General features: G+C 43.6%; 1 protein-coding gene across 1 annotated transcript in view; it reads left to right on the top strand.

Moving 5' to 3' along the window:
• The window catches only part of Tmtc1 (transmembrane and tetratricopeptide repeat containing 1), a 193,291-nt gene extending 179,866 nt beyond the window's left edge, over positions 1-13,425 (top strand). The window contains exons 14-20 of the mRNA XM_028757542.1: positions 1,153-1,255; positions 3,192-3,327; positions 3,897-4,041; positions 5,132-5,269; positions 6,434-6,556; positions 7,897-7,974; positions 12,802-13,425. Coding sequence (XP_028613375.1) covers positions 1,153-1,255; positions 3,192-3,327; positions 3,897-4,041; positions 5,132-5,269; positions 6,434-6,556; positions 7,897-7,974; positions 12,802-12,942 — 864 coding nt within the window. The 3' untranslated portion in view covers positions 12,943-13,425. The remainder of the gene's footprint in view (positions 1-1,152; positions 1,256-3,191; positions 3,328-3,896; positions 4,042-5,131; positions 5,270-6,433; positions 6,557-7,896; positions 7,975-12,801) is intronic.
• Positions 13,426-24,464: the final 11,039 nt, after the last annotated feature.

Consider the following 24,464-nt stretch of genomic DNA (forward strand, 5'->3'; position numbering starts at 1 on the left):
GTTATTGGGTTCTGAATTTAATAAATTGTAAATAATTAGAATATGTTAAGGTGCAGAGAGCAGGAGGGCAGTTAGAAAATAGTCCTTTGGAGGTGTAGTGGTTGGTGTAGGGTGTACCATATGGGTTGGTGTACCATATGGGTTGGTGTAGGGTGTACCATATGCCTCAGGGAAACAGATAGGCACTTTGTAGAGGCCAACTCAGAAAACATGGATTTATCTTTTTTATATATAATTTATATCCTTTAGTATTGGACATCCATTTTAAAAAATATTTTATGTGCATTGATGTTTTGCCTGCATTCATGTCTGTATGAAGGTGTTGGATCCCCTAGAACTAGATTTACAGACACTTGTGAGCTGCCACGTGGGTTCTGGGAATTGAATCTGAGTCCTTTGAAAGAACAGCCAATGGTTTTAAGCACTGAGCCATCTCTCCAGGCCCCAGAAAGCACTGATTTAATAAAGCAAGGTGCACAGCATTCAGTAAGCTGTGGGAATACTTCAAGAAGAGAAGGGGTAAGACAGAGTCCTCCCTTCATTTGCACTCACCTCTATTAAAACCTGTCCCCAATCCAAGCACTTAAGTTGAGGCAGGAGGCTTGTAGTGAGTTAAGAGACCGGCCTGGGCTATGGAGTGAGGTTAGGTCAACTTGGGCTATAACACACACACACACACACACACACACACACACACACACACAAATCATGCACTGTAAACTTCCTTAGCAAATTCTAGAGGGAGGTAGGAAAGAAGGTGAGTGTTCCCTGTAAATGCATCAACCCCGAGTACTTTGCCTCCGAGCCCAGCAGCTACCTCTCTGTGCCTCAGTGACTGCACTGATATTCAGCATTTCCACTAGAGTCACCAAGGTGAAGAGGAACCCAGTTAGAAAATCATTCAGACCTTTTCCACATACAGGTCTGGGTCCATCCAGATGCTTCATCTTAGTAAGTATCAGCATATTCACAGTGGTAGGCACTAAGCACACCTGTGCTTGTGCACGGTTAGCATAGACATGGATTCAGGCAAAGCCCCTATCTTTCTTAGTGCCTGGCTCAATAAGCACTTTCTCTTTCCCCTGATCACTCTGAATCTTCACTGTATTGTTAATTTTATAAAACTTTGGTTTTCTTTGTTCTCTGTTAAAGGAAAGATTTAAGGAAGCTGAAGATGTTTACCAGGCTGGAATAAAGAACTGTCCGGATAGTTCAGACTTACACAACAACTACGCAGTTTTCTTAGTTGACTCTGGTGAGTGAGAAACCACTCTGCTGAGGTTCCTTTTCTCTCTCACACCAGTGGCAGTCACCAGCTGTGCAGGTGGCTCACACTTCAGACTGCCCTATACTGTGAGGGTGTCATTTTTCTAAATCTCCAAGCTCATACAGGATAGAATCCTGTCTATAAGGAAACTCCTCAGTGCAGGAAGTGGCTTTGCCTTAAGCCTAGGTGTCCTGTCTTTCTTACCACCACATCCACAGGGCTGTACATCAGGGCTGTACTTCCTCTATGAGAACCCACCTCCAAGCCTAGCTTTCAACAGATAGTGGCTGCTTCTAATAATTGACTTTGTTAAGCCTCTGGAACTTTTCCTTGATGTTCTAGCAATTGACACAGTGGTCTCCTGTGGTGGGTGGAACTGGATGCAAATTCAGTTTCCTTTGTGATTCCTGCAGAGCTCTGTGTTCATGTGTAATGAATCCTCAGAAGTAATGTGATGACTCTTGGCTTTAATACAAAAGTGCTATTCTGTCCTATTGGCTCAGAGACTATCCTACAGGAGAATTCAGTTCTGGTTATTATTTTTTCAATATTGAGTTCTTGAAAGGATTTTCATTTTCTAGGATCTGTGAAGCTTTTCTGTTTAATAGAATATAAATTTACACTTGGATCATCTAAGGAAAGCAAGCTTATTTTTACATATAAAATTACTGTGTGGTGCCCCCTGCTGGACCATTAGACACATGATAATACATCATTAAAGTAGGGAGACCAGAAGAGCACATGCTCACTTGCCTGAACCAGAGCTTGTTCTTTCATTTCAATTCAACAGCAGTTTCACAGGAGCCTCTGGAGAGAACCCTGACAAATCACTGAATACCCTATGACATGGTCCTTGATAAGCCTGTGTTCAGAGAGCATAGCTGGGAAGATTAGTGTGAACACCAGGCATTCAGTGTGTTACCCTTTGGGCCATTCTGAAATTCAATCACTTAGGTAGTTTCCTGGAAGCTTCTCTGGGACCTTCTTGGACCAGGGAGACCTGAGTCTCACTCTGACTTTTGTTATCAAGTCTTTTAAGGTCTTTACCCATTAGTATACGCACGCACGCACGCACGCACGCACACACATTCACACCTGTAAAGAGATCGTCTTGTTTGGGTGGTTTTAAAAAATACCTCTTGAATCCCAAGAGGCAGCTAAATAGGATCCTAAGCATCTGTGGAGGTCTTGTGAACATAGAGGTTTTAATATACACGCTGGGCAAATGCAGAGTGACATTGATACTATGTTTAAAGTCATATTAATTGCAGACAATTGAGGTCAATGAGATGGCCCAGTGGGTAAGCTCATGCACATACACAGGCATACACACTCACGCACACACACACACATGCACACAAGTAACATTAAATAAAATGTTTTCAATAAAAGGTTTCAATAAAAAGTTTTCAAGAGAACATTGCCACATATCTTAAAGCAGACTTTTAGAATCTCCTGAGGCCTGTGTTCTTCCCACAATGCCCTGTTTTATTTTGTGTACAGTGGGAACCAACAGTGTCTTAGATGAATAATCAAGACCAGATATGATGTTTTTCATCATAGCATTTAGATGTGTATGATTTAGCATCATAGTATTTAAAGCTGTGGGTGTCTAAGGGTTCAAGGCCAGCCTGGGCTATATAGTGATTTCCAGGCCAGCCTTAGCTAAAGGATAAGACTGTATCTCAAACAAACAACACTGCTGACTTGTTACTAATTTCTTTGTACGTGTTGGTGAAGAATGAAATGGCCCAAATTTAGGTAAAGGCAAGCATAAGAGGCCGATATTCAAGCTGATCACAAACTGCATATCTGACGGTATGATGCTGTCATGCTAGAAAGAATAGCATATCTCAAAAAGGAGACTGGTAGCCATGCCTCTCATCCCTGTGGTCTGTTCTCTTCTCATCCCACCATACTGCAGGCTTTCCAGAGAAGGCTGTGACTCACTACCAACAGGCCATCCAGCTCAGCCCAAGCCATCATGTGGCTGTGGTGAACCTGGGCCGTCTCTACAGGTCCCTGGGAGAGAACAGCATGGCTGAAGAGTGGTACAAACGGTACAGTCCCTCTCCACTTTCTCGGCTTCCTGGAGCCATCAGCAGTTTCCACAGGCTTCTTAAATGCTAGAACAAACAGACTTTCAGAACAGGAGCGCATGTTGCCAACTCAGGTGACAGAACAGCATGGCAGTGTAGTTATGAGCTCACAGCACTTACCCCGACTGCTGAAGCCACAGTGCTCCTCAGGGTTGAAGGCAGTTTTTCTACCTTAGTTAGCCCACTTCTCTGGAGCTGTGGATGACAACACAAAACGAAACACTGATTTCAATGTAGAAACAGATGTCTGAAAAGGCTGCTACTTTGTCAGAACCTGAACAAGTCTGTCATTGTTGCAGTCAGACTCATGAGAGTTCACTTCAAGAGAGTTCAAACCAAGTCAGACTCTTGAGACCCAGTTGCCAAGTTAGTAGGTCACAGGCATATTCACCCAGGGTACAGCATGATCTTGGTCCAAAATAGACTAAGTTCAAGCAAGTATCTAACTGGACAGTCCTCCCTCTGCTAAGTGCAGACCTTTGGGAATGTGTCCACAGAAGGAAACATCTTGTCTGCTTTTCTCTCTCTAGTGCCCTGAAGGTGGCCCGCACTGCTGAGGTACTGTCACCTCTAGGAGCACTCTATTACAACACTGGCCGACACAAGGAGGCCTTGGAAGTGTACCGGGAAGCTGTCTCACTCCAGCCTTCCCAGAGGGATCTCCGCCTGGCTCTGGTGAGTAGAAAGCAGAGGAAGTGACACTAGGTATAAGTGCAGCTTGCAAACAGAGCTGAGACTGCTGAGCCTCTGAGCTGTAAGGGAAACACTTTGCTAGGGCTGCTGTGTGATGCTCACATTGTTGAGATGCCTTGTTTCCAGATAACTTCAAACTGACCAAAAGAAGTTTCAAGGGAGGGAGCTTTGGGCACTGACAGAGTACTTGCCTAGCATGCACAGAGCCTGGGTTCTAGTCACCAGCACCAAACTAAACCAAACCAAAGTAAAATTGTCTGGAATACCTGACCCAAGTCCACTAGTTCTGGGCCCTTTGATGTATTTGCTTGTCACTCCCACTGGTGTGTGAGAGTGAGCAGACAGGTGTGTTTATGCAGATGTATAAGTGTATCAGCATGCTCATCAGTTCATGGTGTGTCTTTGCTGGCAGGACAGTTTGTTGTAGATGCCACTCCCTTTCTCTCTAACTTACTTCCTATGTGATTCCTGTAAAGACATTCTCTCATGTAACTGCAGTGTGGTATCAAACTCAGGGCAGTTAACATCACCAACATTTTAATTTCAGTGTGTGTGTGGGTCTTTTTTTTTTTTTTTGGTTTTTCAAGACAGGGTTTCTCTGTGTAGTCCTGGCTGTCTTGGAACTCACTCTGTAGACCAGACTGGCCTCAAACTCAGAAATCCGCCTGCCTCTGCCTCCCAAGTGCTGGGATTAAAGGCATGCACCACCACTGTCCCAGCTAATTTCAGTGTTTTGAATTTCATGCTTCCTTCTTCCTCCATCAGCCTTGTCATCTTCTTACAAACATCCTGTTCTGTCAGAATGGTATGGAACTACTTCCTGGTGTGTTTCGACATCTTTTTTTTTTAAGAGTCTAGACCGTTTGCTGGGTGTCTGTGGCACTACCACCAGTGGCAACCAAATGCACACATGTATCAGCAGCCAGATGCTGAACTGTCGGCTGTAGCCACTCAGCCTTCTCTAAAATGCTTTTGAGTTGGGATGTGTTGTACATATCTCTCTGCAGAGGCTGTTCCATCTGCTAAGGCGTGACCAAGTGTCTTCTAAGCTCAGTGCCCTCTTGTTTTGCAGGCACAGGTTTTAGCAGTGATGGGTCAGACCAAAGAAGCTGAAAAGATAACCAGCCACATAGTATCTGAGGAGCCCGGGTGCCTGGAATGCTACCGCCTCCTGTCAGCAATCTACAGCAAGCAGGAGCACTATGAGAAGGTAACCAAGCACTCAGCCACCCAAAGCAAGTGGGAACGCCAGACAAGGTAGAAAAGGGCTTTCAGAGCCTCGTGTGGTCTTACATAGAAAATAGTGTACACCACAAGCTCCTCCAGCACCGTGTTCACAAGGCCGGGAAGGCTTGAGAACATTAGTTTACACATCCTACCCTCTGGGAGCTTTTCTCAGACAACCTCTTACTTCCCAACCTAACTTGAAACAGCATGTCTTTGGCTTCTCTTTGGCTTACAGATATTTTGTTTCATAATTACAGCTTGTGTCCAGCTGCCCAGCTCCTGTATGCCTGCTGGCTCTCCAAGTTCTAATGTTTGATGCAGTCCTCATGTCAGCCCTGAAAGGCAGAACTGTCAGAACTGTGACTCTTTATCTACCTATTTAAAAAAAAAATCACACAACTATAAAATTCATGAATCTACTCAAGAAAATACTGTTAAATGCCTGCAAAGTGTGGTAGACACTGTAATAGATTCCAGGTATAAGGTAGGATGGAAAAAATGCATCCCTGGTCTTCAGGGAGCTTATTTAGAAAAAGAGGCAAAGATATGTCAAGAAATCACAAGACAAATACAATTGGTATGATCAGAAATAGGGTCACCAAGCCTCCCGTTGAGAATCAGAGGGCCTGGCTAGTTAAGGTCAGGCTTCCACTCAGCATGGTGTGAGGGGAGGGTCAATCGGGCATGCCTAAGGCACAAAGGGTGGGGAGAGGAGGGACAGACCACACAGTTAAAGATGTAAACAATACTAGAACACCACCTCCCTTTCCAACACACAGACGTGGGGAAAGGTCATGATTCTAGGATAAACTTGGAAGTCTTAACACAAAGGCAGAGTTGTGCTTCTAACCATTGTTGTGTGCAAAGGCAGGGGAGACACAGGGGTCGGAGGTCCAGAAGGACATGTGACCAGGGCAAACCCCAGTGCAGTCATGCAGCAGATCAATGTCTGCTTCTTGGTCATCTGTGGATGGGGAACCTGAAGGAATGGTTTTCTGGAGCTATGAATTCCCAATGAGAAAACTGTTGGTTTTTTTTGCTGGGTGTCACACTGACTGGCAGATATGAACCAAGGTGTAAATGCTGTTCCTTAAGTTGGGGTTTCTTCACCTGGCCCTCTCTGTTCCTTCCTTTCCCACTGCCGCAGGCACTCGAGGCCATAGAGAAGGCTCTTCAACTGAAGCCCAAGGACCCAAAAGTCATATCTGAACTTTTCTTTACAAAAGGCAACCAGCTAAGAGAACAGAACCTTCTGGACAAAGCTTTTGAGGTAAAACATACAAAACTGTCATTTGCTTGACAGGTTTAAGTGAATATTGCAGTCAATAAGAAAGCCAACACAGCCTCAGTCACTGATGGTCACAGAGGGACTTCCTGATGAGTCATCACTGTTACATCGCATTTAAGCCCCCAATGTTTGATGACTTGTTTAGACAGTCCCTCTACATTTAAGTTTGAGTTATTGTGGATAGAAAGCACTCAGAGAATTCCATCTTCTAGGATTCTAAAGAGCCAGTGTACTCTGTTCTCTCTGCAAGAACCTGTCTATATCACTGCTAGACTGGAGCCCAGTAGCTTTGGGCAGGTACGTGTATGTGACCTCCCAGCACCTCTGGATTTCCCCTGCCACCTCAAGAAGCCCCTCCAGATCATCCATTCTTGTAGTGACTTTTCTTCTGAAGTTTAATAAGTACCATATCAGGTACTGATCAGGGATGGCAAGATGGTTCGGTGGGTAAAGGCACTTGCCTCCCGGGGCCTGACCACCTGGGACCCACATGGTAGAAGGAGAGTACTGAGTCCTGCAAATTGGCCTCACTTCCACATGTTTATAGTGTCATGCATGTACACCCAGCATACACACACACACGCACACACACACAGCATACACACACACACACACACACACACACACACACTGTTGTTTAAAAACATTATTATGTCCACCGGATGGAGTGCTGTATCTGCAAGCAGAGTCAAAAGGGTCACAAGTTCAAGGCCAATCAAAAAACAAACAAAAACAAAACAAATTTAAACACTTCATTATGAAGGTGCCAGTCATTTACCCCAGAGCAGCAAAAATTATAGCAGTGTGCCACCACATTTCAGCTAAGAGCACCTTCAAAAAGACAGAAAAAAAAAGACAGGTATCCACATCCCCATAAAGCGATGTGAGCATGCTACTTTTGGAGCCTAGCAACCAGTGGGAGGCTGCAGGGCCACCGAGGAGCTGCGCAGGAGAGCACCTCCAGTTCTGTGATATTTGAGTGCTGGGGATTGAGCCCAGGACCTCACACTAGCTGAGCTTGTGCTCTGTACTGAACTACACACTTCTTGGATTCTGTAATTCCATCAGAAATGTTCCTCATCAGCTCATTTATGGTGAAGAAGGCTACACACACAAACTGCTTCAGAAATCCCTGTTTCCTCAAGGGCAGGCCAGACATGTGCACTTCAAAACCATGAGCTCTGAAAAAATAACAGACTGGATTTGCCACCTGCCAGTGGCTGTCACCTATCAGATTCTCCATGTGCACAGGGGGTCTGCACAGTTTTGGAGCACTTCAGATACTTCTCAAGCCTAACATGAAGCTATCCTTCCTTGCTCAGAGCTATGAAGCTGCTGTGACCCTGGATCCTGACCAGGCACAGGCATGGATGAACATGGGTGGCATCCGGCACATCCAGGTAGGTGTGGCACTCACTGTGTTCTCGTCCACACTGGTTCAGAAGCCACTGTTCATTTTTTTTTTGAAAGCATTAGAATACTCAGAACAGGCATTTTAAAAGTAAAATTTGGGCTGGAGAGATGGCTCAGTGGTTAAGAGCACTGACTGTACTTCCAGAGGTCCTGAGTTCAAATCCCAGCAACCACATGGTGGCTCACAACCATCTGTAATGAGATCTGATGCCCTCTTCTGGTGTGTCTGAAGACAGCTACAGTGTATTCATATATAATAAATAAATCTTTAAAAAAAATAAAAAATAAAAGTAAAATTCACAAGAGCTGCATTTTCTAAATAGCAGACATTATGGACCCATTCTAAGTGTCTCTAAATTAAAATCCATGCACTGCTGATCATAAGGAGAGTCACATGTGCTGAGAAGAAGAGCCATCAGACAGCAGTTGAGGTCTGTGTGCACTGACCCTATGAAGCTTGCTGACTCCCTAGCAACACCAGACTGTTAATTTAAATACTGTTTTACTATTTCCTATTTCCTATTTTTATTTTCATTTTTATTTTTTATTATGTGTATGTGACTATGGGGTTGTACATTTGAGTGCAATGCCCTCAGAGGCCAGAAGAGGGCATTCGTGGGTCCCCTAGAGCTGGAATTTACAACCCTTGTGAGATGCCCAACATGGGTACTAAGAGCTGAATGTGGGTCTTCTGTAAGAGCAGTATGCACTCTTCACTGCCAAGCCATCTCTACTGCCCCTTTATTTTGTGTGTTGAAAACATTTTTTATTCCCTAACCTTTTAGTGGAAAGCACATTTGTCTGCTTTGGTCCACATTCCTTGAGGCTAACTTTGGGTGAGTCTTTCTGCCAAGAATGATTGAAAGTGACCCTGGGTGGGATTGTTGTTTATACCCAATAAAGTCAAAGATGTGTCATGGTTCATTCCCATCTGCACTCACTCATCTTACTGGCATCTCCACCTGCATGCCAGGAGCACATCTAGACACTGGGCATGTAACAGTGATCAGACAAGCCAGACACTGCTGTCCACTAGAGTTTGTGTTCGAGTTTGGAGTGACAGGCAATAAATACACACGTGCACACATCCATATATACATGCCTAGAATATATCTGATGGTCAGAAACATATGAGAAAGATAGGGAAAGACAAGAGGGTGTTGGCAGGGCTCTCAGAAGAAGGCTCCTGTAGAATGCAGAGAGCTGAAGGGATAAAGTCATATGAACAAATAAAGAGCACATGCAAAGGTCTGAGGCTGAAGGTGCTTGGTGTGTTTGGGAAATGGTAAGCAGGACTATGGCTGGTCAGAGGAGAAGAGAAGGTAGAAGCTGAGGCCTAAGAGAGTGAGGCCTACAGGAGCTTCCCAGGAACTTGGGCTACATGTCAGATAAGCTGGAGCTGTGAAGGACTTTTTACAGAGATACCAAGGTCTGACTTGTTGAGCTAACTTGCCTGCAGGCTTCTCTCAGACTTTGCAGGGGTGCAGACAGTGCGGTGATGAGGATGTCCGGGAGGCCTGCCAGTGTTTTCCTTCCACAGGCACTGAGCACTCTAAGGCAGCAAAGGGACAGGGACTCATGGCTGTGCGGGTAAGACAACAGACCTCAGTGAGGGTGTTCGTAAGTACATTGCTGCTCAGAGTCACAGACTCTGTGGTCTGCAGTACTATGAGATGTTCAACAACACCTAGCTGTGAAGCTTTCTTTAGAATAGTGCAGTTGTTTAAATATTTAAACTATATATTTAGTATTTTAAAAAAATAATGTACAGTTTTCTCAGATGGAATATACCAAAAATCAAAGTTCAGTTGTTAATTTATCTATTGAGTGTGTTATTTTCTAGTGTAGTTGGCATCTATTTAAACTAATCAGCCTTTGTCACTGCAGATACCATGGGTCAGCCTGAGCAATAGGAAACTCCCACATTCATAGCTTAACAATCCTGTGGGTGAATTTGAACAATGTGTAGTGAGCACATAGCTTGGCAGTGTCACGCTGAGGCCACCATAGCAGTCCAGGATATTATCACTAGGCATGCAGGAACAACTCTGGACTTGCTGTGTCTTTTGCAAGGTGTGTTCATCACAGTGATACTCACCTTGGCCCTGGCTTCTGCCCTGTGACTGGGGAGAGTGGGTCTCCAAGGGTTATGGAGGAGAAGAGTCAAAATAAGGACGTACACAGAGGCGGTACAGATGGGAAGAAGACCATGAGAGTTGCGACTGCCCTAGGAAGGAAGGAAGGACGGACGTTCATCACTCAATGTGTCTAAGTCAGGGCTTGTGACCTGAAGTGCCTCAGATAAATAGAACATTCCCTCCAGATTTCACACCAACGCTGCTGGTAATTGTATAGGGTATTTTCAGTGTGTCTATAGTTTGACAGTAGGCCACTCCATGAATTCAGCTACAGAATCTTCCATGTATGGTATCTTGTCTGCTCAGAAAGTGCCAGACTTTGAACATTTTTGCACTTTTTGGGTTAGGGATATTCACTCTCTAGTATGTTCTATAACTTTTACATAAAATGAGGTAGATGGGCTGGAACTGCAACCTCTAAGAGGATTCCATCATCCAAGCCATATTTCAAAATACTGTTTCAGCATGGCCTTGTGGAGACCATCTGTGCTTTGTAGAATGTTATTGTACAGTGAAGGCTCTATGATGCTGAGCTTATTCTGTGTCTCACTGTCCAACAGACAGCAGCTGATAACAGCAACTGGGCCCAGGAAATGTGTCTGGTATGCCTGATGAGTCTTAATCTTAATTAATTAAAATTAAGCTCTATAAGTCAGATCATTCAAATTCCTATACAGCATAGAATTGACTTAAGGAATATAATTGAAAAAGTAAACGGAGTTTACAGTTTAATCAAGAAAAGAGAAATTTGAGGGAGAGAAGGCAAACTAGATTTTGTCTAAAATGGCAGAGAAACCCAGCAATCTGAGATAATACCAAGGTTAAGGGTGAGACCCAAATTCAGGGTAGGCTCCAAGAACTTGTGGCCCACTACATGAAGTATCTTGGATCAAAAAACATGCAGGTGCCCACATATACACTAAGGTTAATAGAAATCAGAGACTCAGGAGAGGTTGCTGGAGTTAGCAAACCAACAACACCACAGAACTGGGCTCCTGTTCCAAAGCAGTTTGGCCTTTCAGCATCAATTTTCAGATGTGTCTCTCTGCACAAGCCATTACTGGTACTCAGGGTACAAAGTTCTTCTCGTCATTTTCATGTTCTCTTTCAGTAGCTGCACATACAGACACCATAATAACCAAAAAGTGAGTCACAGAAACTGAACAGTCTAGCCAATGATGAAATGACTACAGCATCCTGTGGGGGTCTCTCTGTAGAATCAGGCAGCACCTAAGCTCTTTCCACACAGTCACATGTGGGAAGATACTTACATCTTGGTAAACACTAGTTGCTACCTTAGAGAGGTGTTGTTTTATATTGTGATGGAAATTTAGATCATCTTTGGTGTCATCCCACATGGGAGCTACAGCTGAAGATTATATAAATCAATTCATCGTTTTAGGATGGGAATAAATTGGGCAGCTTCCTGGGGAAGGTGTAAACATATGCTCCAGACAGAACAGACCACAGAAAAGGTCCTATCTAAGGTCAAGCAATGAATTTCTAGTGGGGTATCTTACAGGATTGTGGGTGACTCAAGAACACCTGCATTTCTGAAAGCCCCCTCAGCTGAGTCCCTAGAGGCTCCTTCCTCAACTTCCAGCAATTGTTTGCTACTTATGTAACTTCAAGGAGGGGCCTCATGAAGTCTTGTAAGTCTCATGAGCTTCCTGGGCCTGTGAGCAGAGGAAATGGACGATAGAAGCTGTAGTTTTGGGCTCTGCAGGTTACAGATCTGCAAGGCTGCACCAGATGAGGAAGATTAGGCAGTAGGAAGGGGAATAGGAAAAAGCTAACTCTGCCCAATTGTCAGTGGCCATTTGGACCCAGGCACACTGATCTTAATGTTATTAAACAGGTGAGTGTTGACAGAGTGTGCTCAGCAGGTCAGAGGTCCTGTTCCTTCTGCCCTTCTGCAGTGGCTAGCTGGTGCTTTTCACCAAATACTATGGCTAGGAGATAAACCTAAGTCCATCTTTAAATTTTTTTAAAGATGTATTTACTTTGTGTGTATGAGTGTGTTGCCTGCATGTATGTGCACCATGTGCATGCAGTGCTCACAAAGGTGAGAAGAGAGTGCTGAGTTCCTTGAACTGGAGTCACAGGTGGTTGTGAGCCATCATCATGTAGGTGCTGTGAATGGCGCCATCCCCCAGGGTCCTCTACAAAAACAAGTGTTCCTAACCACTGAGCCATCTGTCCAGCTCCAAGCCCATCTCTTTAATTTGTGTAAAGCTTTCGTTAAGGCAAAGGCTGCTATTGTGTTTGAAGATGAAGATTATAACAAACTAAGAAGATAAAATGGATATCTGTTTAATTATTGCTCCCCCTCCTTTACCACGCCCTACCCCAAGCCTATTTGCTTCAAGAGAACAGATCAGTGCTAACCTGCTGAGAACACTATAAAATGACAGTCTCCTTCTCCATACTGAGAAAGCTGAAGTCTGTGTTTCTGCCGTTGAACCTTATACTGTAACTATCAGTCTCCACATTTCCCAGCTGGCTGGTTCTTAAAACAAATGGATTCCCCCAAAGCACCAAGAGATAAGGATGAAAATATCCGTGGATAAGGTTTCCTTAGGGAAGCCTTGATCACTGGCAGTCAGAGGAAAGAGAGGTTCCTTCTCCATCTTCAGAGGGGTGTGCTGAGCAATCTTGTTCTTTCTTTCCCTGCAGGGAAGCTATGTGTCTGCAAGGGCCTATTATGAGAGAGCCCTAAGGCTGGTTCCAGATAGCAAGCTGCTGAAGGAAAACCTGGCCAAGCTGGATCGCCTGGAGAGGAGGTTACAAGAAGTCAGAGAACGGGATCAAACATAGACCAAAAAAGGACACAGTTGTGTGGGACTCAGCAGGCTGGAAGAGGACAGAGTTGGAGAGGCCCTGCTTACACACAGCAGGCTCTGCCAGCTAGGCAGTCCTTTCCTGTGGCACAGTGAGAGACAGCCACTGGCTACTGTGCAGAAGAGTTGTTTCCATGAAAAGACAAACAGCAGAGGAGAGCAGACTGTCTGCAGGGAAGGGAGATAGCAAGTGCATGCTTTGCTGGCTCCTGAGTGACTCCCAGTCCCCAGGATATTAAGCAGTGCTTTGGCAGCAGATAGTGACCCCCATTCTTACTATAGCCCAGAAATATAGAAACTCGAAGTCCTGTAAATGCAGCAGCTGTCCCTAAGAAAGGATGTGTTCTCTGAAGTCAGCTCTTGGAAATCTACTTGGGCAAGGTCAGTTAATTCTCAAGAATCTAGAGTCAGTGTTAAAGAATATTGGCAGAGTCCTGTGGAGTGCAGGGGAGCAGAACACTTGATAGTAGGGCTTGGGCTAATATCCTCCAATGGTATCACTAAGTACCTTTGGAGAAGTACATTAAATTCTACTCTGGTATGGTTTTTTTAGTGCCTAAAACACCAAGATGGAATCTTCTAGAATTGTATGTGACTATGTTTATCTCTACAGGAAAATCAAAGCTCAACATCCTTGATTCTTTATGGAGATGTTTTAAATGTTTGAGCTGTATTCCAGGTGTCACTAGCATCGTGTCGATACTCTGAACCTTCTGAGTCCATTAACCATTAGGTTGGGACCCTGAAATGTGTTGCTCAAGTGTGGAGCTGCGGGCTGCACTCTGCACAGAAGTGTTAAAGGGTGGGTCCAAAGAAGGGCTCTACTTTATTCTCTTAAGATCAAGACTTGTGAGATTTATTGTTTTTGAAAGATATATTTGAGCACTGAAGAATCTTTACATTGTGTTACAGAATTCCTCACAGACTCTTTTAAGTTGAGGGAAAAGAGCTCTGTCACTGACTTTTGAGGTTTAGTGAGGACTCTGTATTTAAAACAGAAGTGAGTTTGGAGACTTCGTAGGGAATACTCTAAAACTCTAGGATGAAGTCAAAATTCATAATTTTTTAAAAATATATTTATATTTTAAAAAAAGGAAGGCAAAGTTAAAATCACAACTTGACATTATTTTTAGTGTTATTTATTGTATAACTTATAAAATATTTAATATATAGCCACAATTCTTGTTTTTTTTTCCTCTGTACATAGTCATTTTGATAGCAGCTCTCGAAACCAAGCATATGGAAATTGCAGAATAGGAAAGCTTTCATAGTCTCCCCAAACTGTATTGGTTATTGGTAATGGAGTTAGGGTCAGCTCAGTGTTTACAAAGTGAAGGAGCTGGAAGGGCTCATCACTGAAAACAAAAACACCACAGGCCATGCAGGTCCTGGTGCCAGCCATCACACAGACATGACAGCTGGAAAACAAAAACATCTCACCTATGCAGACAGGCCTGAGGGAGGGAAAACCCTCTGCTTCTTACAACCCAGCATCAGGATGCAGTGCCTCTGTTATTTTTGTAGCAGGTAAGTTGAAGTGGCTGAAATATATTTGGAAAGGTGTGGTGAGGGAGTTTGATCCAACACACACCTGATTTTGGGGGCCACTTTTTGTCACCTGTTTTCTGTCAACATTATTTAAATTATAGTATCATAAATTGATCTGGAATCTTATTTTCTTCCATCTAAGATATAAATCTTCAGTCTCAAGGTCAAAAAATATGTACTATAGTGTTTATTAGAAAATAATTCCTAGCTCCTGTGTTAGATGGCAGGGACCCTTGGTAAAAGTCACCCTTAGTTATAATAGTATTTAACAAAATGCATTTAAAAGTAATGGGACAAATCGAACTATAACATTTGACAGGACTTTGCCTTACTGAAAGTGCTTCAGAAGATCTCAGTATACCCTTGTTAGAATAATTAAAAAGGCAATGACAACATAAACCTTTCAGAGGAAAAAGGCGGCAGGACGTCTAGGAGACTGCTGTATCTGGGCCTCTCTTCTTTCTCTTTGGCATCTCCTGGAGCAGTAAGAATAAGCACTGTTACAAAGAAAAGCAAAGTCAGCTTGCTTTGTTGGCCCAGATATTTTGGATCCTTTATTGAAATGAGCCAGTGAGATGGTTTCCATGGTTGAAACGTTTCCTGTGAGAAAATCAATTGCAAACTGTTTGAGTGTATTTTGTTGAGTGTATTTTGTAACATGCTGTTTGGTCCTTGTGACACGGAATAGTAAGTGGGAGTTGTCTTTATTATGGTAGAAACAGAGCCTGGCGTGTCATGAAAGTGCATCTGGTTTGCCGTTAGCAGGCTCGTGCTCCATGGTGAGTTGTTTTTGAAGCCTTAGAACAGTGACTCGTAGTCTGTGCTGAGACTCAGACCCAGGACCTGTGCACACCGGGAAGCACTCTCCCTCAGAGCTCTGTCCTCAGATAAATTTATTCTTAATGTTTTTTATTTGTGTCCAGCCTTCTGTCTCAGAATTCTGAAACATGCCTTAGGTAGGAAGGAGTCAAAGAACAAATCAGGATTTGCTTCGCCTGTTTTGAACCCCCAGCGTAGCATTCCGGAAGTTCTTCCTTCTGTTACACACAGAGCCCTTACATACATCCTGTAGCCCCTCCCACCACCACCCTTCCCTGTCAGGCCTGCCCTCGTCCTACATAGACCCAGTCCCTGTCATGAAATCCACCCGAGCGGCAGTTCGTTCTTGTGCCCCTTGACATAGAAGTTATAGGGGTGGCTTGGGAATTATTTGGTTAGAATTTTTCAAAATGATTCAAATGATATTAATGTCATTTATAAAACCCGGCTTGGTGGTGGAACATAGGCGAATGGACCAAAAATGTGGAGACCATGGGGGAACAGTGCTCTCTGAGGCCTGGGGAACCTTGTTTGTTTGTGTGGTTCTGGGGTAGGAACTTCATGCATGCTAGGAGAGCCTTTTATCACTGGCTGCCGGTGACATCTCAGCCCCACTTGGGAGTTGTTTCTTTTGAAGTTTGGTCGACATTAGTATGCAGGTTCTCTTTTGAAGTCTACAGCAGAATTTCACAGGCGTTTTTGCAGCTTTCAGCCAGGACTAAATAAAAATTCCAAACCACACTGTAGAAGCCAACCTGAGGTGACTAAACTGAGGGAGAAAAGAAAGTAAATGTCCCATTTCTTGTGATAGCAGTTTATATCCTTCTGATTACAGAGCAGCATGGGCTGGTAGGGAGGCCCTCCCTCCAGCACAGGGCCTCTCAGCACTGGCTGCCATTAGAGAACTAGGACCCTTCCACACTCCCTAAGACTCAGCTCTCTAGTGCCACCAAAGTCCTGTAGGGCTGAGCTCTTTAACTAAGGGAGTTTGTGACTTTTACCAAGGGGAAGTCAGTAAAATGATAATTCTATTTCTAGATTGGACTAAAATGAGCCGAAGAATTCTAAAGAATGAGACATTGTCCTATGGTTGGTGACATTACTCCTAGACAGACTGGCAGTTAGCTGAGTAGGGTGGCTTTATGCTTGTGGCAACAGGACTATAATTTGCCCTTCTACTAAGAAAATGCTTGGGTATCAGATAGAGAGGGACTACCTTGCTATGTGCATGTACCAGGCAAGGTACCAAAGATAACAAATGAAAAAACAAAAACCTGATTTCTTTGGACTCTTAGAAGGTGTCCATGGCTCAGTGTTTGCCTCTGCCTGTCTCCCTGCCTGGCACAGACACTGGTACACACCTTTAATCCCAGCACTTGGGAGACAGAGGCAGGTGGAACTCTGACTTTACAGGCCAGCCTGGTCTACAAAGTGAGTTTCAGGATAGCCATGGCTACACAGAAAAAAAAACAAACCAACATCAACAACAATAACAAAAACCCACACATTCATTCAAACTCTTTTAAAAAAATCATAAGCAAAAATGCCCTTTTTTTCTCTGTCTGTGGCAGGTCCACCTAGGAGGATAAGCCTTCAGGAGACTTCTGATAGGAATGTAGCTGTGCTTAGGAGTTGGTTGTTCTTACTTTATTTTCATATCACAGTTTTGATTGTAGGTTGGCATTGCCCAAACACAGCAAAGTCCATGTATCTAAATGGCATCCTTTTACATGTAAAACTATAGATGTCTGTTAAATCTTCCTTCTAGACAGCAGCTGTATAAGCTAAGGCTATGGAATGCCAAAAAACAATGTTGGAAATGTAATTCTTGCCATTATTTTGAGTTTTCAGTGCGAAGTATGTTGTATAGTTCTGAAAACACTTCTGATATTGTTTCTGTGAGCTCTTTGTTCAGAGAGAGCAGATAAATAACTATAGTACAAACCATGGTTTCCTATCAAAGTGAGACCACAGGATAGAAAAAATATGTGAAGCCACCAGTTGGCTCATGTTAAAATATTCCATTTTGATCATTTGGACTCTTCTGATTAAAACCACCAGGACATGTAACTTTAAAAAGAGACAGACAGGACCTCTCAATGCCATAATCCTGGTCTGATTGTAAATGTAGGTCATCAGCTATTTCTGACTGGAAACATCTGCATGCAGAGATCCAGGATGTCTTCTTATTGAAAGGGGCACACATTCAACATTGGTAGCCAATCTGGAAGTTCCTAATGTGCATATCCTTCGGGGGTTCTTTAGCTGTTGGCCCATCATGGGGGCATGCTAGTACAGGGCTAGTGCATGGGGGCACACTAGTGCAGGGTTAGTGCCTCAGAGTTTAATCGTAGCATCACTCTGAGGAGCTGCATCACTGTGGCGGTTGGTCTGTCTCGGTGGAGTTTGTCCCCTATGAAGCACTATCCTGTCCAGTGGTTCTAAAAGCACGAGTCTGTGGAGGTAATGATCTTGCCCTCCCCCAGCTTCACCCTTCCCCTCCCCCCACTGTTATTCTCAGTAATGAGTACCACAACCACAACAAAACACATAACCCTGGGAAGGATTGGGTTGCCCAGGTATGTAACATGGCAAGAGTAGTAACTCTTACTTTACAGTCTGTCCTTAAAGTTCTTGTAGTGATCCTGTCACTTTCCCGGGAGCCCAGGGAACTGAGGTGTCTGCAGAGGCCAGAGCTTGTTTTGACCGTGTGGAAGTCAGTGTTTGCTGTCGGGACCCTGCTGTTCTTTGTTCCCACTGCTCAGTGTTCCTATTTTGGGTGATTGTATATAGATGTACACCTGCGTTATTTTTGCTATGCTGCTGAAAATATTTCTCCATTTAAGTCTGACTGTATACTTTGCCTAAGTCTTTCAAAAATAAAGTTTATGTAAATGTCTATTTTATATAAAACATGGATAAATAAGAATGCTGTCTGGTCTCAGTCTTTCAAGTTCTCTGATTAGATTCCATCAATAATCTTTTTGCTAGTAAATCTGGGCTCCAAAAGTAAAGATGGCCTGTCCTTATCTGTCAGGAGTCTGCTCCACACTGTGAGTGCCTACTTCTCTGCAGGAGAGTCTGCCCTTACCTCCCTCGGCAGACACTCCATCCCAGACTCTGCCCTCTGCTGGCTTGGTAGGTGTCTTTGGGCCTTTTTCCGTGCAAATGGAAGTTAGAAATCAGTGGTTCAGCTGTACCTAGACCCAACACACACATTCTCCCTCTCCTTCCTCTCCCTCCCTCTCATCCCTTTCCCTCTCCATCTCCCTTCTCTTCCCCCTCCCCTTTTCCCTCTTTCTCAGCTCAGGATTTTACCTCCTGCAACTTCATCCTCCCCATTAGCCTCTGTCTTATCCTTCCTCTTCTGCTTGCTAGCTTTTGCTCACAAGCACCCTATCACTAGCACAAAACGGGTGAACCATCACAATCTCCATTGAAACCCAGGGCCAGGCTGTTGCAGAAGGACACCCGAAAGACAAAGGTGACAGTGAAACAGGGAGATCATGAGGGACACCTGACTCTGGACGAGTGACAGGTGCAGCCCCATAGTACTCTGAGTGGAATCAGCAGTTTCACCTCACCTTCCTCACTTGGTGTCTGCAGTCTATGGACACAGAGGATGCAGATAATAGGGCAACCATAGGACCTCTGGCAGGGAATGGAGTGCTGCTGCTACTGCTGCCCCTTAACCCCTACATTCTACCACCAGGTAAGGATCACATCTCTGTGGCTTACTCTGGATTTCCTGTAGTTGTGGCCAGTATGTACCCAGCTATGCCCAAAGTAAGTCCTGACTTGGTGGAATGCTTTGAACTGGAAGTTTGCAAGCTTCTCCCTTAGAGCCTGGTAGTCCCAGCGTCTTCAGTGCAGTCCCAGTTCTCTAACCAAATCTAGTGCCCGAGGCACGGCTGGTTCTCTCCTGCCTTGGGCTTCTCCTGTTAGGGCAGTGCAGGGGCGGATGGCAGGGGCTCCGAGCAAGCTCTGATCAACCTAGGCTGGCTGTGGGATGCTCTTGTAAGAATCCTGAGAAAATTAAGGGGGATTTCTTAAAGTTGAGTGATTTCGGGGCCTCTGAGCCAGGCAGGGGAATCTGACTGAAATCTTGACAAAGTAAACCTTAAACACAGGTGCTGTGTTGTAGTCACCTGTGTGGGTTCCTGCAGCACGGAGGTGATGTGAAAAGCAGGAAAATGGCCTGGAACCTCCCTCTGTTCCTCAGAATAGTAGTTGGGGAAATCTCCACAGTTGGTGGATATTAGGTCAGAACAAGGATATCCATGGCATTTTATTTTTTAAAATGCTCTTTTAAAACAAACATTTATTTTTCTGTGTATGTGGGTGGGAACATATACATATATACATCATATACATGTATGCACCACATGCATGCAAGCACTCAGGCCAGAAGAGGGCATCATATCTGGAACTGAAAGTTACAGGCAATTGTGAATTGCTGTGTTGATGTTGGGACCTGAACCCAGCATATCTTTGAGGCAGATGGATCTTTATGCCATATACCTTAATATTCTAGTGTAACAAAACGGATGTAAAAGTAACTTTTATTCTCCTGAAGTAACTGTCATCGTCAACCGGGGAGCTTACTGCCTCTGCTAACCTAGGCCTACTCCTGGAAGCTTCTAGCCTCTGTGTATAATCTTATCTAGGCCTAGAATGTCTTTTGCCTCCGAGACTTACTGTTGAATAAGCTCACCCTTTCTAGTTCTTTCTAAACTCTCACTAGCTGGTTCAACTTAGCTGTTCTGGCTCAAACTCCTTTCCAAGATGTCTGATTCAATCCAGCTTTTCTCAGTTTCTGACTGAATTGCTCCTCTTGGCCTCATACTAACTTTGGCAGTATGTTCTGATCTTCTGGCTCCTTCTCATTTTCTGGATTGTTCTGTCTTCACTTGTGTCTAGCTCTGTAGAACCTGTCTCTGTAAAACTCTCCTGGTAAAACTGCTTCCTTTCTTCCTCCTCTGCACTGCTGTCTTAAGTAGCTTCCCTTTCCTCTCTCGTGAGAGTTGGGCACAGCCTATTCTGCCAGTTCTTTTTCTGATACATCATTCTGTCTGACAATTAGACATCACTTTCAAACATGGGTGCTTCCTTCTATAAGCTAACTTTAACTTTATTGTTTGGGATTAAAGGTGTGTGCTAAGGCTGAGCCACATCGCATCTAGAAACAGGTGGGTTTTTTTTCCCTCTGTAAACAATGCAATCTCATGGTTTACAGTGGGATCAAATATCCTGCAACAAAATGACCTGTTATATTCATGCTCTATCTTTGTAGGATCTTGGATGCTTGCTATTCTCGCTCTCTGTCTCAACTTTACCAACCCTGTAATCTTCCAGGGCTGCACTTCCCATGTGAAAGGGGAAGGTTGCCATGGGAAAATGAGGCAGAGTTGGGAGCTGTTACAGTCACCAGATGCCTGACTAGCTGGCATTGTTGGCTGGTGCTCCAAAGACCGAAGCGTTAAGCCATCTCCCATGAGACTTTGAATTTACAGCCAAGACAGACCTTGAATCTGGGATACTCTTGCCTCAGCTTCCTAGCATCTAGCACTACAGGCTTAACCCAGGCTTGTGTATTAGCTTGTACAGAAAGAATAATTAAGTCAGCCATAGTAGAACACATCTGTAATCCCAGTAACACACAGGAACCTGAGGAAGGATGATTCCAAGTTCAAGGACAACCTGATCTACCTAGAGAGCAAGAACCTGTCTTTAAAAGAGGAATGACTTAAGAAATGTTTCTTTACTATCAAACAATAATTTAAAGGGTGACTTTGGAAATAAAATTGAGTCTTCCAACTAAGAGAGCATGACAGATAACGGCCATAATAATGGCCTCTGTTATGGAGACATTACCATCTGCAATGCGCTCTAACTAGTGTTACCGCTCTTAATAAATCCCATGACTGAGTTGGTGTCTTCAAGTAAGAAATGGAAATGAGGATAGTTAAGGCCAGAACCAAGATCCCTGCCTGTGTTCAGGAACCCGCTTTGGGTAAAGTGCTGAAAAATAACCGCAGTGACTTTTCCTGAAATGAACAGTCTGGAAATATGGAAGGTTAGTCTCCAAACAGAAGTGCTAGTGTGTGCTTGGCAGTTGGTGGATTTGGTCCCTATACATCTCTTCATTTGGAGACGTTGATAGGGCAATGTACTAGATATCCAAGTTTGCTTTTTAAAGATTTATTTTGTTATTTTGTGTATATGAATATTTTTCCTACAAGTATGTTTGCAAAAAGCATACTTGCTAGATATCCCAGGAAGTCAGAAGGCATCAGATCCTCTGGGACTGAAGTTACAGTTGTAAGCTGCCATGTGGTTGCTGAAATTGTAACTATGTCCTCTTCAGGAGCTCTGGACATTGTGCTGGTCTCCAGCCCTAGATTCAAGTTTTAAACATCATTTTAAGGCCATCAACAGCATTGAAACATTACATTTATAGGTAAATTTCACAAAGTAAATAGCCATGTAACTGACCCTTGGATCAAGAATCTAAATGAGTATCTAACATGAGCAGCTCCTGCCTGCTTCTGTACTTTTCACTCCCCTAGAAGTAACCAGTGCCCTGAATCCTATAATATGGTGAGTTTTACCTATTTGTGAATTGAAGACTTTTCAACCCATTTCTTGGTTCTTAGGACTTGATAAAATGTGCCCTGGGAAGCAGCCCTGTCAGGTATGTTGGAAACTGCAGGCTGTAACAATCCTAAACCACAGCTATCTCATTTTCAACGCAGGGGTTTTTTCTTATGTATTATTCTTAATACTCCCATCCAAAAAAAAGCCTTATTTTTTCTTCTAGATCTGAAAATACTCTAGTGATATTTAGGAAGGGCTCCAAAATTGCTTTATGGGAAAGGAGGAAATACAGCAGTCCAGGAGTGAGGGTTGTTGGACCTTGAGAAAGAAAAGCAAAGGCTGACATGGAGTTATTGTCCCCATGCCAATCACACCATGGAACAAAACTGGAATAACTTCCTAGGTAGCAGTTATGCTTGAAATTCAAATCCTCTGAGAAGGAACCATGGAAAGACATCAATTGATAGGACGTCTGAGTTAGTAAAACCATGACCACAGGGGAGTTGATGTTTTCTTCCTTGTTCCATATCTCAAGGTCACTCTGACATGTGTACTAGAATCTGAAACTAAGCTTTAGAACAACAACAACAAAAAGATTAATTTAAAATTCTTAGTCTGACATATATAAACTTGTCTCAGAACTCATGAACATTGATATTTTCATTTTAACAAAGACTGGATCTTGAATAAAATTTTCATAAGATATGTCTTTCTGTGTTTATGAGGGTTTGAAACAGCCTTTGAAAATAGGTTATTTTTTCAGTTGGCACTTTCCCTTTCTTCTTACAGTCTTGTTCATTTTTCTTGGCATTATGTGGAAATTAGGGTGGCTCTGGAAACTTCATCTTAAATGGCTATGGAATCTAGATCCAGAGTGTGTGTGAATGCAGTAACCAGGGTCTGCAGCTCTCAGGTGGGGGCTGCTGTAACTACGGACCTGTTGATCTCAGGCCCGTAGTAACTGGGGTCTGCAGCTCTTTGATGGTGGCTGCTACAACCCATGTCTGCATCTTTCAGATGGTGGCTGCTGTAACCATAGGTCTTGAACAGAACCTGCTTTTGTTCCGACTACACATTGTCCTCAGGTTTTCAGTGTTTTTAATTCCTCCTCCAACTAAACACAGATCCTGCCTAACTTTAGACAAGAAATAGAAACAAAACACCACCACTCTGCAGATAAGAACTAGTCAGGTGACCCACAGACTCATCTAGAAAGAACATTCAAAGTCTGTGGTTAGAAATTTTCTTTGGAAAACCTTAAACTGTGAATTTCTTCTAGTTGGTTGGGGGCTAGAGGAGAAGAGACTCTTTGTGACATTCTCGGTGAATGTCTCATCATACGTCCTCATCCCATTCATCTCTCCATATTCACCTTTCACCCCTAAAACTTCTACACCAAAAGAAAACAAATACCCCCCTTTAAGAAAAATCATCTCACCATGGATGCTGTGGTGCGTCACACAGTACAACCTTTTTCCTAAACAGCTTTAATTGCAAATGTTCACTGCACTGAGTCAATGGACTGGCTCGGGCCTCTGGCTTCTGCTATGTCATCAATACTGAATCCTCACCAGGACTTCTCATGCATATCCTGTTGTTGCCTTGTGTCATGGAGATCATGTAGCTTTGGATCTGTAGGACTGGTCTTTTCACAATCAACAGTTTATAGATGAGGTAGATGTTGGGGTGGGTCAACTCAAAGCCCTGTATCTGGGCCTGGGTGGAAGCTGAGTTGGTTAGCCCACCAGCTTTCCTGTTCCCAAGTCATTGGGACCAGTTCTCCTTCACTGCCCCAAGTTAATAGTTTTGGTTGGCAAAAATCTCGCAGCTGTGAATAGGTGCCTGGTTGCTGGAGAAATGCACAGAATTATTTAAACTATTCTATCAGAGTACTGGGACTTAGCTTTCTGGGTATCTTCTGTGTTAAGATTCTGGGTGTGAATTACAAAGACTGTTATCAGAATTAACTCTGCTCTTAATTCTCCTCTAACAGCTGTTGTCTTTGCCTGAAGGATTTTGGATCCGAGTAAGAAACTAATAACAAATTGAGGATTAGGTGTGTGTGGCAAACTTTCAGGAACATGAAAGTTCTGTAGTCCACTACCCTTGGTTTACAGATTGTTAATCTTTTCCTTTCACCCACCTCTGTCTCTCTGTAACCTATACACACACTCAACTCCAGATGATGACTAGTAGTGAAGATGAATGAAAAGGCCAGTGGGGTGTGGTAGCACATAATGTAATCTAGAACTCAGGTGGGAGAGGAGGCTGGCAAGTTCAAGGCCAGCCTGGTCTATATAGCAAGAGAAAGGAATGAAGTCATGATGAGAGATGAGTTTGGGACAGAGGAAAGATAAATTACAAATCTCACAGATGAAGCCCATGAAACTTGATTTTTGTGATCTCAGTTAAATGAATTACTTTTACCTTTTGTTTTGTTTGCTTGTTTGGTGGCAACATGTCACCCTATAACCCAGGTTGCCCTGTAAATGATTAAGTTTGAGTCCCTGTGCAATCACTCAGGGATCAGTAAGT

Source organism: Grammomys surdaster, unplaced genomic scaffold (genome assembly GCF_004785775.1).
Source record: "Grammomys surdaster isolate TR1022 unplaced genomic scaffold, NIH_TR_1.0 126176, whole genome shotgun sequence".
NCBI lineage: Eukaryota > Metazoa > Chordata > Mammalia > Rodentia > Muridae > Grammomys > Grammomys surdaster.